Below are 18,653 nucleotides of genomic sequence, written 5' to 3'. Positions count from 1 at the left end.
AGGGCTTGCCACAGTGCCCTCAATAAAGTCTCTGTCCATAGCCCTATCTCTGGGCTCAGTCCTCAACCAGTCCAGCAGGGCTTATCGCACCACCCTAATTCAAACAGTTTCTCAGCCCCTTCTGGGATCTCTCTCAAACTGTCCCTGCTCTGGTTTGAAGCAGTGCCCCCAGGGCTTCCTTCCTGGAGCCTTTGCCTATTGCCCCAGATGAGTCACTCATTACAGTTCAATCCCCTTCCGGGATGGTATCAAGAGTCCCACAAATGCTGACCTCCCTCTCAGGGTCTTCAGCTCCTTCCTGGGCTACTTCTCTTCTCAGGGCTTAAGCCACTTCCCTAGTACCTGGTTGGTTGGGGGGCGGGGGAGGGAACGCAGGCCTGCCCTTAAATCTGGGTCCCAACCCAGTGACCGTATAAGCACAGCTACCTGCTTGTCCCTTTAATTGCTGTGTTTCCCTTGGCTACTTCCCCGTGGCCCCACTACTTTCACCCTTATCTCAGGGCTGAAGTCTGAGTCCCTGCAGCCAGCCAGGGAACACCTTTCTTACTCCCCTGGTTCCAGACAGCAACTGAATCTGCTCACTCCAGCAGCTCCTGTTATATGAGCCTGCTGGACTCTGACTGGCTGCTCCCTGCAGCCTCTTCTGATTTGCTGCTTCCCCAGAGCTGCTCTAGGCAACCTGGAGGACTCACCTCTTCCGCTCTTTCCTAAGGTGGGGAATGGTAAGGCCATGAGGTCTCCAGCTGGGAGCCTCAGGGCCTGGTACACCCCCTTCACGCTTCCACAGAAACTTGTTAGCAGCGCTATCAAATGAAGAAACTCAAGGTATAAGTAAACACCCGGCTGTTCTGCTGGGACAATAAATATTGACTCTGAGGTAAGTAGGTGGATGAACTTTGGAAGGGCTGGCTCTGCTGGGACCAGAGCAAAGTGACTAAGGTTACCTTGACTATTCTGTTGATTATTCCTCAGCATTCTCAGGATGAGAATGAAATGAGATGGCCATTGGAGCCCTTTTCCACAGTGTGAACGAAGGTGGTCTGATATGCATGGTGGGTCTCTGTTACAAAGCAGAACATCTGCTTCAGTGCAGGTAAACTAGTCAATGTATGGATGACCACAGCTTGACAAATATTAGTCAAGACACTGCACGTTTGATCGAACACAAGACAATCCAGATTTTTTCTAATCAAATCATCAACTGAAGAGTTTAATCCCTGCAAGGTGCATAGCAGACTGATTGTCTCCTGACACAGCAAGGTGACTAACTCCTGTCCATGTAGGTAATACATCGGTGCAGATTTTCAGACAATATGGTCACAGTTGCCCTCTGGTCTGTGGGAGAAAATGTTTGAGAGGGAGCCTACTGGCTTTCAGCTCTAGCAAGTTTATAAACCCTCTACTCTCAATGTCCCTAAGGATCACCAATTGTGAAGAGATCCTAGCGTTCTCTGCAACTCAGGACATTCACCAGGGACAACACATCAACAAAAGGCCAAGCTGGCACTGCATAAAGCACCTAGAGCTATTAGTGCAGCATTGAAGTTAATGGAGCTGCAGAGAACAATATCCCTGAAGAAAATGCGGAGGCCATCAATGCATCCCAAAGAGTAAACTCAAACATCTAGACATCCAAACTGAGGGGCCAAAAAACCCAGCCTCACAGGCATCAACAGCTCAGCATATGATTCTGCACCAACAGGGGTAGGGTGCTCCTTCACTGACTGCTGTCAGTAAAGAACTGAAAGGCAAGGTTCTAGAGGGCTAGACTGACTTCCACATATTGCCGTTACCAGTTTAGCTGCTCACCCAGACCGCCATGTCACACTAGAAGTAAAATCCCTACACCATTTATCAACTGTCAATTCCCTTCACAGTGTCAGTCTTCCAGGATCAACTCACATAAACAAGCTGTATAGTCATTAAAACAGAAATTAAGTACAAACTTGAAATTAAGCGGAACTAATAAGTTTGAAAACAGACATTAATGAATTAGTGAGTTCAATTTATAGAGTTAGTCAGGTCAAATCTGGGCCAAACATGTTTAGAAAACAGTTTTTATAAAACTTAAAGACAAAAGAAAAATTGCTATTTTTTCCTCATCTTTTGGAGAAAAGTTAACATTCCCTGAAATGCTTGCAACTCAAACTTTGCAGCACTATAGCATATCAGAACTTGAAAACGATTAGTCTATTTTCATTGTTCAAACTGGGAGAAATAAAAGAGTAAAACAGCATAGTGAAAAGAAAAATTGCAAAGAACTTTTACATTTCTGGCAAACAAAAAAGGGGAATATCCTTGTATAAATGGAAGTTTCCCTACATTGTGTTGTAGGGAAGAGCCAGATGATTTTAAAGAACTACAGCATCTGGAGATCAAGTATGCAGTTGGAATTTTTAAAGCGAAGTTAAAGAAATGGATCACCACAACTGGATTTTTAAAGCAAAATTATTCAACTGCTGCTGGATACTAAGTCTAGATTCATGCTACCAGGATGTATAGCTACCACCAGCTAGACTGCATCCATTAAAATCCTCAGAGCAACGTAAGAAATTGGAGTAAGAGCAGTTCTTCTACAGAGCACACAACATGGAATTGAAGTGACATAAGCCTCTCCTTACCGCCTGCTGGCAGTTCAGTCCAACATTTCCCTTCTCCCCACGTACAACTTTCATCAGGCAATGCAAAGTACGCCCTTTCCGATGCAGTCCTGAGCAGTGGTGTTCAATCTCCCCTCGGCAGCTCAGAATGATTTCCGGGCTCAGTGAGAAGTCTTCCATTAGCATGCGCCGGTAATCCAACATTTCACCCTGGCACTCACTGCTCACTTGCCGACCTAGGCCAAGCGAAGGTAGACGTGATTTAGTGTTAATGCTTAGTGATGTCTTTCTGCAGTGCGAGGAAGCATATAGTAATTGAACACTTCACACACTGAAGGAGTAGAGACAATATCGGCATTCTGTATAGTACCGAGGCAATATAGATAATTACTGACCACCTCCCGATAAACCAGTGAACAAACACTAACAGTCACTGTTAATACTTCAAATCAATAGTAATATGACTGCTGGGAATAGGAAGTTCTTTAAATAGAATATTCTATTATATTCTGAAAACATTTACAGGAACATTCCAGTTTGAGCCTGTACTGTTCAAGAGCAGCTTTTGTACCATAACCAGAAGCCCTCAATGGATTTCTAGCCTTGAACTACGAGGTTATCATCTATTCTCAGCACATTTAAGTGATCAGTTTCACTGCAGAGATGGAAGCCACTTGCAGTAAATTAAGGGCCTTTTACATAACTGGAAAAGATTATTCTGGCCAAATGATGGGTTAACATGCCAGTTAGGGGGAGAAAGGTTTCATGGGAGACAGCAGACTCTCATACTCAGAGGGCCATGAAGTTCAGGCACATTACAGAAATGACATGCTGGATTTCTAGCAAGTAGACAATAGTTGTACAGAAATTCAGCTTTAAAAAGTTTAAGATATGCTAATTAGAAATCTTCCTGGAATTCCCTTATGCAGTTTGACTCCAAAAATTGAAACTGGAAATCTCTCAACTCCAACTTTTGCCAGTTCCCAAGTTATGCTTAGATTATATGGCTGGGTGTGTGAAGCAATGTTCCTTCCGAGCTAGAATGTGTGCACCTCTGGCCTAGGTATTGCATAACAACTTCCATCAGCAAAGAGGAAATTAAACACACCACAGCAGCTGCTGCAGGGTTGAGGAATTCAGGGAAGCACCCAGTCGACACCTGTCCTATAAAGAAAACGCTACATAGGCAGTAAGTAGTACAATTTTTACACAATCCAAATGTAATTACTCATTCAAGGCCATAAATGCGAAGACTTTGAGAAAGGTTGCCACAGCACTTTGACCCTCATTGCACCAGAGGCATTACAGCATGCAGTCCTACTGCAGAGTGGTACAAATGTCTCCAAGACACAAGTTAAGAATGTGTAACATTGTGTGCCACTTGTACACAGTTTTATAGCAGCTTTGTCAAGTTTATGTAACATGGCCCTGCTTTTTGAGACCCTCTGATAGGCCCATATGTTCTGCAATGCCTGTGGGACAGTTCTGGGTTCCAGGGCAGCCTCAGCACTCATTATCTTTGCTCTCTACATTTAAAGAAGATCATTGATTAGCATTGTGTATCATTAGGATGCAGTATGCTCTGCTGATGTATACATACATGTGTATAGTAAGAAAATTAATTTACTTAAACAACTTAGTTGAGGAGGAAGGGCTACTTACAACAGACAAAAGAGTAAGTGAATAGCTTTGACTTTCATGTTGTGAGCTGATCATAAATTAAGGTCGTGGTTTATATCATATACTAAGTAATGTATATTTCATGTTTACTATATAAACAAAGAGGAAAACCACTTAGATTAGCTGTGGAGCGAAGGATTTAGTACAGCTGCATCAGGTTTCAGTTCCACAGCAACAATTTAAGTAGACTTTGCCATTTTATTGTCAAGGATTTTAAAGTACATATTAGGAATCACTTGAGCACACTTTGGAAACTATTCTCCATTTGATAATCTTCACACTGAGATCACTGACATGATGCAAGAATTAAAATAAGCAATGGTCTTCCACAAACATATTAAGAGTTACAGGCCAGATTTTATTTCAAACCTTAGCTACAAAACAATCCACCAAATCTCTAACAGCTTGGGCATATGCAAGTCTTATATCAAGTACTGTTGCATGAGGGACACACCACTGATGGAAGTATCATCAGCAGGCAGTTCCATTTTAATCTGATGAGCCAGAGCTTGAAAATAGAATATTCTGCTTAATGATTAACCTCTTGGTATCCAGCAACAGAAGTAGCCGTTATCTGGAAATTGCCAATAAGTGGAAGGCAGGTTTATGGGTCTATAGCCAGGGAAGGAAGCACTGAGTCAGGTTTTCCCTGGCTGCAGCCACACAAACTTGCCTGTAGTCAGTGCTGAACATGTCCCATTGCTTCCTTCCCTGGCTGCAGCCCTGCAAACGTGCCTGTGGCCAGGGCTTTCTTCCAAAAGAAAGTTCTTAGTAAGCAACATGCGTGTTGCCACCATCTGAATCCCATTAACTTTATAGTCAATGGGACGGATCGGCCCCTGGCAAAATGCTGCTATTAAGCAAAAGCTGGCAGTGTTGGGATTGCTATTAAGTGGAATCTATTGTAGCTAAGTTTCCAAATAAGCAAGCAAATCAGGTTACCCAACTCTCACCCCTCTCACCTCTGTGCACTGCAGACTCTAGACACATCAGCAGGTAGGAAAGCCTGGCTTCCCGGGACCGGGGAAGGTTCTCCACGTTGCAGCGGTACTTCTTCAGGTCACTTTTACAGGATTTTGCCAATGAATAACTGACTTTATAGTCCTGAGCAATCAGCTTTTGACGGGTTGTCAGTGCATCACGACACTGAGGAAGATAAGTGTTACAACAGCTGAGCTGTCAATCAATACAAATATATACTGTCATGGGGCCTAATGGTCAGCCCACTCTACCATAGCATGGCCCTTTAAGGGGTTGAAAGGTCCAACACAAGGACCTAAGGGGACAAAGAGAGAAAAGTTCCAGGAATGAATGGTGTTTAGAGACAGAATGACAGGATTTCCTCTCAAAGGCCTGGGACCAGGAGCCATGCAGAGAGGGCGGGGCAAGACTCCCCTCTCCTCCAACCAATTGGGGACAAGGTGCCTCCTCCCTCACAGCAGACAGACACCCATATATACCAGCAGGGAAAGGCTGAAGCCTGATTAAGGAACAGCGGCCAGCTAAGGCAGAGACTGGCAAAGGCCTCAGAGCTGCTGAAAACCCCTCTGCTTCAGAGAAGAGAACTAAGGGCTCCTGCTTAGGAAGGACAAGGAAATCTGATTAACAGAACCCAGCTCTCGAGAGGAAAGCTGGGGATTCCTGCTTAAGGAAGCCATGAAAGGAGGAACCCAGGTGGTTTCCAAAGACAGACTCAAGAAAGAAGAGAGTATCCTGCTTATATTTATGGCTCTAGTTAATAAAGGAGACCTTTGGAAAAGGGGTGCTCTTTGATTTAAGAGAGTCTGTCTGCATTTGTTTATAAGCCAGGTGAAGAGAAGCGAGGCGGGTCTCCATTGCATCACCACAGCTGACCAAAAGGGAGCACACAAGGGTGCAAGCTCCAGGCCATCACAGTCTGTTGCCGCTCAAACACACCAGGTACTCTTAGAACCAGCTCTCTGGCCTGCCAGAGTGCAGGCTGTCAGCTCTGAAGCTTGTAAAAGTTCACTGCTGCTTTGGGAGCACATGCTGGGAGGGTATGAAAATGCTTCTCTTTCTCATACTTTGGAAAAATGGCAGCCACTTGTGAGAAATGACGCTTAGCTGGAGTCATTCTTAAAAGCAGGCGCTACTCCTACAGTTTTGATTTCAACTCATTTTAACTGAACTGTTAGACAGTTAAAACATCTGAAGAAAATGCAGTAGTACATTGCCTCCAGGTATCTCATCACAGGCTCATTCACTCTAGTGAGCCCCAAAGCAGGTCTGCCCAGATACCTCTCATCTCCATCTCTTCAGACAACAAATATTTAAATTCTCTTTAACTCCAATCGATATGATGCTGTTTTGGGAGTGGAAGGGGTTCCTCTCTCTCAAACATGTATGCCACTAAAGCTATAAGTAAGAACCTCTAGTATGGATGATAAAGATCCTTTCTCCTCCCTTCCCCCACAACTCACATTCACTCCTCATGACGCTCCTATTCTACACTATTCTGCATTGAGCTACTCGATGGCAGCATACTGCACAGCATCCAGACTGAATTACTCCTGTATTGCTTGCATTTATGTTCATGTGCCATTAAACAAGGTGAAAATATAGGTACAGACAGAAAAGGTTTTGAACTCCAGTCTGGCACATCTGTAAGATTAAGTTTATTTGTTACAGTTCTAAATTTCTCTATAGAGTTTAATAGGAAAACTGCAGTTACAATAGACAATGCATCTGTGACGTTACACTTGATATGATTTTATGGAAATACGCTGACGAGGGTGAATATAATGTAACTGGAATATGTTTCATGCAAAAGATCTCTTGTAAGGTATCATTACAAAGCTTATAATCTACTGAGTGTCGTCATCCTGTTTGTATAAATGTACCACTCTGGTATCTGAAACTAGAAATCTGAAATATAACTCTGAGGGCCTATTGCAGTTATGCAAAGTGTGGCCCATTAATGGTGGTTTGGAATCTTGATGGCTCCCATTAACCAGGATAACTGACTGTAGATGGCACTGTTTTACTTGTAAGTCTTCCTGTATATGTGTGTGCTGGCAAATGGGCAATGAAGTCTTACAGTGACATGTGATCATGTCACCTGAACCGGAATCCATCTTTAACCTGGTACTTTTCCACTGGGGATGGGGGGACCCAGAGAGACAAAAGACTCCTGCCTTGTGCCAAAGATATGTGAGTGGGTAGAACAGAAAAAAGGTGACTGGCTATCATGAGAAATCCCCTAGCTACCATCTGAGCTGGAACACGGGCTGTACCAGGAGAAAGGATTGTGCCCAGTCTGTGAAAGAAGCTTATTGAAACATCTGAGGGTGAGATTTTATGTGTATTCAGTTTATTACTGTACTAGGCTTAGATTTGCATCTTTTAATTTTATTTTGCTTGGTAATTCACTTTGTTCTGTCTGTCACCACTTGGAACCACTTAAATCCTACTTTCTGAATTTAATAAAATCACTTTTTACTTATTAATTAACCCAGAGTATGTATTAATACTGGGGGTGGGTGGGGGTGGGGAACAGCTGTGTATCTCTCTCTATCAGTGTTATAGAGGGTGAACAATTTATGAGTTTATCCTGTATAAGCTTTATACAAGTAAAACGGATTTATTGGGGTTTGGACCCCATTGGGAGTTGGGCATCTGAGTGTTAAAGACAGGAACACTTCTTAACCTGCTTTCAATTAAGCCTAAAGCTGTTAAGGGGACGTGGTTCAGACTTGCATCTGGGTCTGCAGCAGGCTAGTGGGCCTGGCTCAAACCAGGCACGACACTGAAGTCTTAAGCTGGGAGGGCAGGGAAATCAGGGGCAGAAGTAGTCTTGGTGAGTAGCCTGGTGACAAAGTGATAGGTTTAATATGCAATGCCTATATCGAGAGATGCATCAAAATAATCTGGTTTAGTCTACACAGGAAAGCAACACCACTTATCCAGAACTTCAGGGATAAACAGCAACACCAACATTCAATGTTTAAAGTAGGTATAGTCACCCAAAGAACAGGAGAGAAATTTTTACTTGGCCAGATCCCTGCATTTCCTGGCCTTCGCTTTCCCTGGTTTGGTAGATGAACTACAGTGGTATATCCCTAATGCTTTATATACCAAATATAGCACTCCCAAAGCTAAACAAAAGTAACCAATCCATACCATCAGCATACACCTGGAAGCATGAGTGTCCCAATTTAAAGGTATCTGTTCAAAGTTACTCAAGGGACCCATATCTATCTGGCCAGCTTAAAAGTGGGTTACTGTAAATTTAGTAATACCGGGGATAGGGATGAATCAGACAGAGGGTCAGTTAGCTGGATGGATGATCGATAACTGCTGGGTAAAGGATTTGCCCAGCTGAAATAGATACCTACCTTTTCACTCATAGATTCTTCAAACTTGTGGTTAAAAAGGCACTTGTAAACCCGGCCTTCCCCAGCCTGAGTCTGTGAAACAGAACAGCAGCACTGGTCATTTAGGACAGTTTACAGCTTACCCTCTTGCTAACCAAAATCCTATAGTATTGTGCTATGGTACCAAAGTCCTACTTTTAAACTAACGAAGCAGTGTTCATGTGCATTATGGGAATAACTCACTAACATTGTTAAACATAGCACAGAATTGAAGGTGGTTTTTTGTAAAGGAAAATATTTCAGATGAGTTTCCTTACTCTGGCTCCTGCCATCTTTTTGCTGAGAAAATACCTTTTCTATTAATGCAAGAGAACCAGAACAAAGCAATATGTCTGCTTTCCTGCTGCATCACTCAATGGCACTGCTCCATTAGCAGAGCCTATGATGCTTCAGCTGCCATCAATTCAACATCATGACAAGAATGGGAGTAGAGCCGAGATTCTCCTCTCCTGTCCACTCTAAAACCACACAATGAGATCAAAATGTACTTTTCATAAGACCTTATAGGAGTTCCTGGTGCCAAAGGTGCTTAACTAAAAGCTTAGAGTAACAAGAAAATCTGCTACTCAAACCACAGAGATAAAAATAAAAACTGAGAATTTGTTTCCAGCCACTCAAAGGACTGACAAAAATGAGATGCTTAACGGAGGTCATATGCTATTGACAGTGGAATAGAGTAGTAACCAAAGGCTGCCTAATACAGTTGATCTCTTGCACAGGTTTCACCACAGAAGATGATGTATGAAGGCTGACAGGTAGTTCCCAGAATCGCTTCAGCCATTATGGGATCTTCCTCTCTGTCCTTGGGCTCTTTTCAGGCGTTGATTTGTGGGATAAGACTGGACTAATACTTGCAGCTACTCACGTTTTCACAGAAGCGTTCCCGGTCATCGCGGCATGCGAAGTACAGGTGTCGGTCCAAGTGGAAGTCATCAGAGGAGAGTTCAGCCACACGAAGAATTGCTTTCTTACACTCATCAGAAACCTTAATTCTGGGATCACTCTCCTCTGCCTCCTTTACCAGCCCTTTCTCCAGGCAGGCCACCACCTCTCCTTGTGAGTGTGCATCCTACATAACAAACAGACCGCATCAAGACCTTTACCAATAGGATTTTTGATCCATTATTTACAAGAGCAGAAGACAAGAACGAATACTTCCTTACACACGGGAATGCGGAAAATGCCTGATTACCAATTTAATTTATCCAATGTGTTAAAATCCATATTCTGTACCCCAAGCAGCCCATAATGCTGACTTACACATGCCACATACTAGGCTTAGCAAGTGGCTAAGAATGCCCAAATAATTTTAGCCCTTTATAGATACCTACCACCAGAATTAAGTGACACTCAATTTATATACAGACTTGAAAGTTATGCAGACATGCATTCTGTTCCAGTGCATGGACATTCATACAGTTGGTAGGAGCAACAATTCACAAAGCCTGGAAATAGTTGGCTCCCAAATTCAGATTGAGAGGAGAGAGAGAGACTCCACCATCATGCTCCAAGCCAGGAGAGGCCAAATAAAATTAAACTGCAAAGCGATCTGCTTTGTATTCACTGTCCCTACCTCTCTTTGTAATTCAACAATCTTGCACGGCATGATCCACATACCGTATCATAACAGACTGCTGATGTGCTGATGGTTCACAGTGGTGTAGCCTCCTTCAATGCTTCTGGGTTTGCTTTAATGTGATTAAATGAGATTATCACCATTTAGACACACTGCTTTGAGCAGTTTACCAAAATGGCCAAGTTATCTTTAATCTGACATAGCTTTATCATCACCATGGCAACAGCAAGTAGCAGTGTCACATTAAAGGAACATATTTTGGGGAGGGGAGGAATTAGAAAGCTGCTCTGTCACTGTGGCCTTCACTCTGGTCACTGATAATTAGTGATGTTAAGCATTCACAAAGGAGCATTTAGCAATCTAGGATTCTCAGTGCTAAAAAAGTCAAAGCATCCAACACTGCATTGAGTCTCATAAGGTAAGCAACTCCAGGCTAACATCCACTGCCAAGTGGGCTCAACAGAGTCCGAACGTAACTTTGAATCGAGAGGATCGTGAGTAACGATAGCAAGCAACCTGAGGAAGCTCATTGGTTTCCAATTAAAACAATAAGGGGCCTTCAGAAAGTCTGAGCCCTTAAAATATGAATCCATCTCTGGTGGAGCTCTGTCCAAGATGGCTAGCTGAGAAGAGTTCTATGACTAGAGGACTTTTAACTATCAGCCCCTTTCCTTCAATCTATGCTGCTTTGGTGTGACAACCACCTGCTCTAAGGGAAATTGTTCAGTAGTGCCCTATCTGACTGCCTGGATAAATCAATCTGCTCGTGTGTACTGCATTAACAGGCATTCAAAGTGAGCCCTTCTCTCCTTCAGTCCCTCGCTATATGTCAAGCCAGTGTTACCATAAAAGCCATGAGCAGATAGCAGCAGAGGTTGGAACAAAACAGGAATCTTTCAAACAGTAACATTACTATTTAAAGCCACATAATTCTTCCAATAAACATTCCCTCCTGTTCCGACATTTCTCCCGGCTCAGGTAGCCTTTGATACCTGTCTTGTTGGTACTAGCACAATAGGACCACAAGCAGCATTCAAAAGCCACGAGTTACTTATATCACCACCAATCCCAGAACTACTGACACTTTTTTTTAAATGGCCAAAAATATTAGGTAAAAAATTTATGGATGTGTCAACTGAGTTGAGTCAGCAGCCTTCACAGGTGCCATTACAGAATACTGCTAGCGTGTGGCATCATGTCAGATTACCCCACTCTACTGATTTATCCATAACCAGTGTCTATCCATGTTAGACACAAACCTTTGCCCTCAAATCCCTGTGATGATGCACATATAGCCATTGCAATTGAACCACTTAATATTACAAACTTCATAAAATGTGGCTTAAACACATTTGACAACTCCCTGCTCCAGCCTGCCTTCCAAGCTGCAAGCTCTGTTTGAAAGATCCTCTCATGCATCTCACAGACACACAGACTTTAAGGTCTGAAGGGACCATTATGATCATCTAGTCTGACCTTCTGCACAATGCAGGCCACAGAATCTCACCCACCCACTCCTGTAACAAACCCCTAACCTATGTCTGAGTTACTGAAGTCCTCATATTGTGGTTTGAAGACCTCAAGCTTCAGAGAATCCTCCAGCAAGTGACCCGTGCCCCATGATGCAGAGGAAGGCGAAAAACCTTCAGAGCCTCTGCCAATCTGCCCTAGAGGAAAATTCCTTCCTGACCCCAAATATGGCGATCAGTTAAACCCTGACCATGTGGGCAAGACTCACCAGTCAGCACCCAGGAAAGAATTCTCTGCAGTAACTCAGATCCCATCCCATCTAACATCCCATCACAGACCACTGGGCATACTTACCTGCTAATAATCAAAGATCAATTGATAAATTAATTGCCCAAATTAGGCTATCCCATCATACCATCTCCTCCATAAACTTATTAAGCTTAGTCTTAAAGCCAGATATGTCTTTTGCTCCCACTACTCCCCTTGGAAGGCTGTTCCAGAACTTCACTCCTCTAATGGTTAGAAACCTTTGTCTAATTTCAAGTCTAAACTTCCTAGTGTCCAGTTTATATCCATTTGTTCTTGTCTCCACATTGGTACTAAGCTTAAATAACTTCTCTCCCTCCCTGATATTTATCCCTCTGATATATTTATAAAGAGCAATCATATCCCCCCCTCAACCTTCTTTTGGTTAGGCTAAACAAGCCAAGCTCTGAGTCTCCTTTCATAAGACAGGTTTTCCATTCCTCGGATCATCCTAGTAGCCCTTTTCTGTACCTGTTCCAGTTTGAATTCATCCTGCTTAAACATGGGAGACTAGACCTGCACACAGTATTCCAGATGAGGTCTCACCAGTGCCATGTATAACGGTACTAACACCTCCTTATCTTTGCTGGAAATACCTCGCCTGATGCATCCTAAAACCACATTAGCTTTTTTAACGGCCATATCACATTGGCGGCTCAGTCATCCTGTGATCAAACAATACTCTAACGTCCTTCTCCTCCTCCGTTACTTCCAACTGATGTGTCCCCAATTTACAACTAAAATTCTTGTTGTTAATCCCTAAATGTATGACCTTGCACTTTTCACTATTAAATTTCATCCTATTACTATTACTCCACTTTACAAGGTCATCCAGATCTTGCATGATATCCCGGTCCTTCTCTGTGTTAGTAATACTTCCCAGCTTCGTGTCATCTGCAAACTTTATTAGCACATTCCCGTTTTTTGTGACAAGGTCAGTAATAAAAAGATTAAATAAGATTGGTCCCAAAACTGATCCCTGAGGAACTCCACTAGTAACCTCCTTCCAGCTTGACAGCTCACCTTTCAGTACGACCCATTGTAGTCTCCCCTTTAACCAGTTCCTTATCCACCTTTCAATTTTCATATTGATCCCCATCTTTTCCACTTTAACTAATAATTCCCCATGTGGAACCGTATCAAATTCCTTACTGAAATCAAGGTAAATTAGATCCACTGTGTTTCCTTTGTCTAAAAAATCTGTTACCTTCTCAAAGAAGGAGATCAGGTTGGTTTGGCACGATCTACCTTTTGTAAAACCATGTTGTATGTTGTCCCAATTACCATTGACCTCAATGTCCTTAACTACTTACTCCTTCAAAAATTTTTCCAAGACCTTACATACTACAGATGTCAAACTAACAGGCCTATAGTTACTCGGATCACTTTTTTTCCCTCTCTTAAAAATAGGAACTATGTTAGCAATTCTCCAGTCATACGGTACAACCCCTGAGTTTACTGATTCATTAAAAATTCTTGCTAATGGGCTTGCAATTTCATATGCCAGTTCCTTTAATATTCTTGGATGAAGATTATCTGGGCCCTCCGATTTCGTCCCATTGAGCTGTTCGAGTTTGGCTTCCACCTCGGATGGGGCAATATCTACCTCCATAGCCTCATTCCCATTTGTCATCCTTCCATTATCCCTAAGCTCCTCATTAGCCTCATTAAAGACTGAGGCAAAGTATTTATTTAGATATTGAGCCATGCCTAGATTATCCTTAACCTCCATTCCATCCTCAGTGTTTAGCAGTCCCACTTCTTTCTCTGTTTTCTTCTTATTTATATGGCTATAGAACCTTTTACTATTGGTTTTAATTCCCTTTGCAAAGTCCAACTCTACATGGCTTTTAGCCTTTCTCACTTCATCCCTACATGTTCTGATCTCAATAAGGTAGCTTTTCTTGCTAATCCCTTTCATCTTCCACTCTTTGTAGGCTTTCTGCTTTTTTTTTTTTTTTAAATCACCTGTCTGAGATGCTTGTTCATCCAGCTTGGTCTACAACTCCTGTCTATGAATTTTTCCCCCTTCCTTGGGATGCAGGTTTCTGATAGTTTCTGCAACTTTGACTTGAAGTAATTCCAGGCCTCCTCCACCTTTGGATCCACAAGTTCTTCAGTCCAATCCACTTCCCTAACTAATTTTCTTAATTCTTTAAAGTTAGCCCTTGTGAAGTCAAAAACCCTAGTTCCAGATCTATTTTTGTTTCTCCTTCCATCTAGTTTGAACTGAATTAGCTCATGATCACTCGAACCAACGTTGTCCCCTACAACCATTTCTTCTATGAGGTCCTCACTACTCACCAAAACCAAATCTAAATGGCATCCCCTCTTTGTTGGGGCATGAGACAATGAAAACTTTTCCTACCTAGGAAGGGTACGGTTTCTAGCCCTAAGGCAGAAGAACTATAGAGCACTTTCTTCAAGATTTCCTCATACCATGGGATTTTCTTTAATTAAAAATTCATATAAAGATTTCAACACACATTAGGTACATGAATGGGATGGAAGCTATTTTATTTGCATGTACACAACCTACTAAAAGAGTTAACTAAAATAATAAAATACAGTAACTCCTCACTTAACATTGTAGTTATGTTACTGAAAAATGCAACTTTAAGCGAAACGATGTTAAGCAAAATCAATTTCCCCATAAGAATCAATGTAAATGGGGAGGTTAGGTTCCAGGGAAATTTTTTTCACCAGACAAAAATCTATATATTATATAGCTATACACACAAAATATGTTTTAAACAATTTAATATTGTTCACGGCTATGATGATTGTGAAGCTTGATTGAGGTGGTGAAGTTAGAGGGTGGGAGAGGGTGGAATATTTCCCAGGGAATGTCTTGCTGCTAAATGATGAACTAGCCCTTGGCTGAGCTCTCAAGGGTTAACACATTGTTGTTAATGTAGCCTCTCACGCAAGGCAGCATGAACATGGGGGAGGGGAGACATTATAGCAGACAGACAGACACACACCTTGTGTGTGGGAGAGAAAGATGCACACTGCCCCTTTAAGTAAGTTGATCCACTTTTAAGTGCATTGTCTTTTTAAGTGGATCAGGAAGCTGAGAGAGCAGCTGCTGCCCCAAGCTCGCTCTGTCTCTCTCCCTCCATGTCCCCTCCCTGCTCTATATGGAAAAGGGGTAAGCAGAGTGCAGGAGGACACCCTGACATTACACACGCACACACACACACCAAGCAGGAGTCTCTGGGAGCAGCACATGGCAGTGGGGGGGGGGGGGGGGGGCAGCTGAAATGCCAGCAAATGATAGCCTGCTGGGTGGCTGCAGCACAGGGAACTTAGGGTAGCAGGGAGCTGATGAGGGGCTCCTGGTCCATTCTGGTTACAAGTCCCCACTAGCTAGCTGCAACGGGCTGCTCTTCTTGCAAGCAGTGGACAAAGCAGGCAGCTGCCAAATGACATTAGAAGGGAGCATTACACAACTTTAAACGAGCATGTTCCCTAACTGAACAGCAACCTAACAACGTTAACCGGGACAACTTTAAGTGAGGAGTTACTGTAACATCATGAATACATCTATGTAATAAAATTATATCATGAATACATGATCATATATTAGTTCCCATATGTTCTACGACCTTGGATAAATATGTATCTTCCATACTCTGCACTACTCTGTATTCCAGTCATTTAAAATACATACTAAACTGCTTTCAAATTTACCATATATCCAGTACAACAGAACAGTGGAAGTTTGCAGACATACATAGGCCATTTAAGTTTGTAACTAAATTAGCATAATAGTTAACTGTGTCACCTACTCATAAGTGCATAAGACTGAGCTGCTGTTTGAGGAAAAAAAATAGACCAAGCTTTTTAAAAATTGGTTCTAAAGTTATGCTCCTCTGAATTGCACATTCAGGCACTGAAAGAAGCCTGATTTTCTCAAGTGCCAAGCTCCCTGCTGCTCTGACTTCACATGAAAATCAATAGGAGCTGCAAGAAGCTTGGAACTTTTGAAAATCAAGCTACTTCTTTCAGTGCCTAAATATGCAATTCAGGAGCTTAACTTTAGCTACCAATTTCTTTAAAATGCTGACTATAGAACATGGTTGCTGACTAAATCATTAAATCCATACCACAGAGAAGAGTATCTTAAATTATATAAAAATCCAAGTTAACTGCTTCAGTCTGACAGTGAAATAGCTTAATATGCCAGAAAGAAAAGATTATAAGATTTTATAATGTTGAATAGTATACAGTGTTCTCCAGGAATAGTGCGCATGTAATTATACCATTAAAAAGAAAACAGACTATGTGGAAGAGTCATTTCTTGACTAGTGTACTTAAACATGCAACCATAATAGTATTTTAATGCAGTTTGACAGAAGCACACAGAAAGGTGACAAAAAATAACTGGCATGAGTTCAGAATGACTGCATTACTCATTAAGCTCTAGCTGCAGTGCAGAGCCATGTGATAAATTGCATTTATCACACACCTACACCAGCACTCTGCTTGCTAATGCATCTTTGCCAGAAATATTTCCAAAATTCTAAAGGATACACAACAGCTTCCAGCCATTTTAAAAAAAATAAACATGCTAGAAAAACATGCCTCTTCTCTCCCACTACCCACAAATTGGGAATTTCACCTAATGTTGCACAGGTCTGAAAAACAGATAGGTAATTCATTCCAGCACAGACAGATTTATAGTCCAATATCTTGAAATCCTGCCAAGTTAGAAATGGAAACTTTAGTTCTTTGAAAAAAGCGGGCTAACCATCTTTCCCCAGGAGGAACAGAGCATTTCAATCTATGGAATGCATTGAAAAAATTTAAAATATGGCATTTAAGGTAATTTTTAGAACTGTTTTACAATGTATTAGTTTTAATTTTTCCCTCTTTTTAAAGGCCATCTTGGTTGGATTTGATGCCCAAGCCACATTTCTTTTCCCTAGACAGACAAAAGGATAGTTTTAAAGCTCTAAAGGATTCCTAAAACAGATTTCTGTAAAATGTGACCTATGCAAATTCAACCTTTACGTGCAATTCCTGTTGGTGATTACGTCTCCCTCTCATTTTCAAAAAACCCCGAGGGGGTGGGGAACATTGGGTGGTACTAAAGAGTAAAATTTGACTTGTGCATAAAATTCCTGTTGCTCTAGTTGCAGAAGCACTGGGGTGAGCTAGGAATGAAAAGGAGACAAAAGAAAACCAAGGAGTGGAGGATGCAGTGCAAAGATTGGGAGAAAACAGATAAAGTAAAGATGGGAAGCTGCGCCAATAGAGTAGGGGCAGCAAATACTTGTTCTGAGATAACACAGGGACTAGGTGCTTCCTAGTGCTGCCCACTAACCCCCTCTAGCCAGCTGGAGCTGAAACACCTGCATTGTGCTTGTGTAGGAAAGGCAGAAAGTCAAACTGACCAGTGTCTTTGCCATTCAAGCCAAGTGCTGTGCAAGTAGTCAGTAGCTAACACAGGAAGCCAGGTAGATGACCCAATTGAACCAAAATAACTAATTTATAGAAAACCAACCATTTCCCAGTGGGTCTACTACAAGTCCCACTTTAGCAGCTTTAAGTAGCCAATAGTGGAAATCAAAATTAAAGAGATGCTGTCTATTTGAAGTCTAGTCAGTTCAAAATACAAAAGTTAAAGGTAGCGCAAGGAACTATGCAACCCTTCACTCATTTCTTTTTAACTATCATATTTTCCTATTTAACTTTGTTTTTCTCTACTCTGTAGCTGTGTTAAAGACTGACACAACAATGATACTGACTAGGCCCAAAGCTAATTGAAAAACAGAAAAAAGAGAAATATTATATTCCTCTAATCTCTTACAGAGATCTTAAATGTTACCTATAACACTAGCAGGTAAACTACCCTGAGAGAAATGCGATTTTTTTTAAACTGCTGTCAGTTTTAATACCCATGGGAAGAAAACAGTACCTAAGCCAGCTCAGAAAGAGGCTTTGTCTAGATACAAATTTGCACCAGTTTAAACTAAACAGGTTGAATCACACACATTTAGTTAAACTGGTGCACGTGTGTGTGTGTAGGCAAAGGTCAGAGAAATGGCTAGCTTATGCTGACAGATCTGAAGGAGAAAGGTTCAACTGCCACCACACTTCTCAGTGAAAAGAGTATCACATTAAGCTTCTATTGTATAAAACAAAGCAGGGATTAAACACCAGGGAACCAAACTCATGACACAGCACAACATCCAGGTGAGAGGAAAGGAGACATAAGTATGCTCACTGTCAGCAGAAAATGCGCCAAGCATGCAGCTGTAATATACAACGGCACTTTTACTGCTTTCCACATACGCTCCTTTCTGATACATGCAGCAAAATGAAGTCTGAAATCAGGAAACATACATTGCACTCTGTTGCTCACACAAGGAACAGAACAGCAGGAGGTACAACCCAGTAGATAGAGGGCAAAACAAGCAACAAGGCAGAAGAAATGATGAGATGGAATAAAATGGACTAGAGCGCAAATAAAGGGATAAACCAGAGGAGACAGTTTACAGAAAAGGAAAGGTGAGACAAGGGCTGGAAGAGAGTCTTAGGCCTGGTCTACACTTAAAAATTTAGAGTGACGAGCTACACTGCTGTCATTAAATGACAAATTCTTAAGTCTGAGAGCTGCAG

General features: G+C 42.0%; 1 protein-coding gene across 1 annotated transcript in view; it reads right to left on the bottom strand.

Moving 5' to 3' along the window:
- The window catches only part of GLG1 (golgi glycoprotein 1), a 181,728-nt gene that overhangs the window by 53,347 nt on the left and 109,728 nt on the right, over positions 1–18,653 (bottom strand). The window contains exons 5-8 of the mRNA XM_030581154.1: positions 9,540–9,743; positions 8,636–8,707; positions 5,243–5,426; positions 2,622–2,836 (exon numbers count right to left, since the gene is read on the bottom strand). Coding sequence (XP_030437014.1) covers positions 2,622–2,836; positions 5,243–5,426; positions 8,636–8,707; positions 9,540–9,743 — 675 coding nt within the window. The remainder of the gene's footprint in view (positions 1–2,621; positions 2,837–5,242; positions 5,427–8,635; positions 8,708–9,539; positions 9,744–18,653) is intronic.

Source organism: Gopherus evgoodei, chromosome 12 (genome assembly GCF_007399415.2).
Source record: "Gopherus evgoodei ecotype Sinaloan lineage chromosome 12, rGopEvg1_v1.p, whole genome shotgun sequence".
Lineage (NCBI taxonomy): Eukaryota > Metazoa > Chordata > Testudines > Testudinidae > Gopherus > Gopherus evgoodei.
Note: the sequence above shows the minus strand (reverse complement) of the source record. Positions and strands in the feature narration are given on the sequence as shown.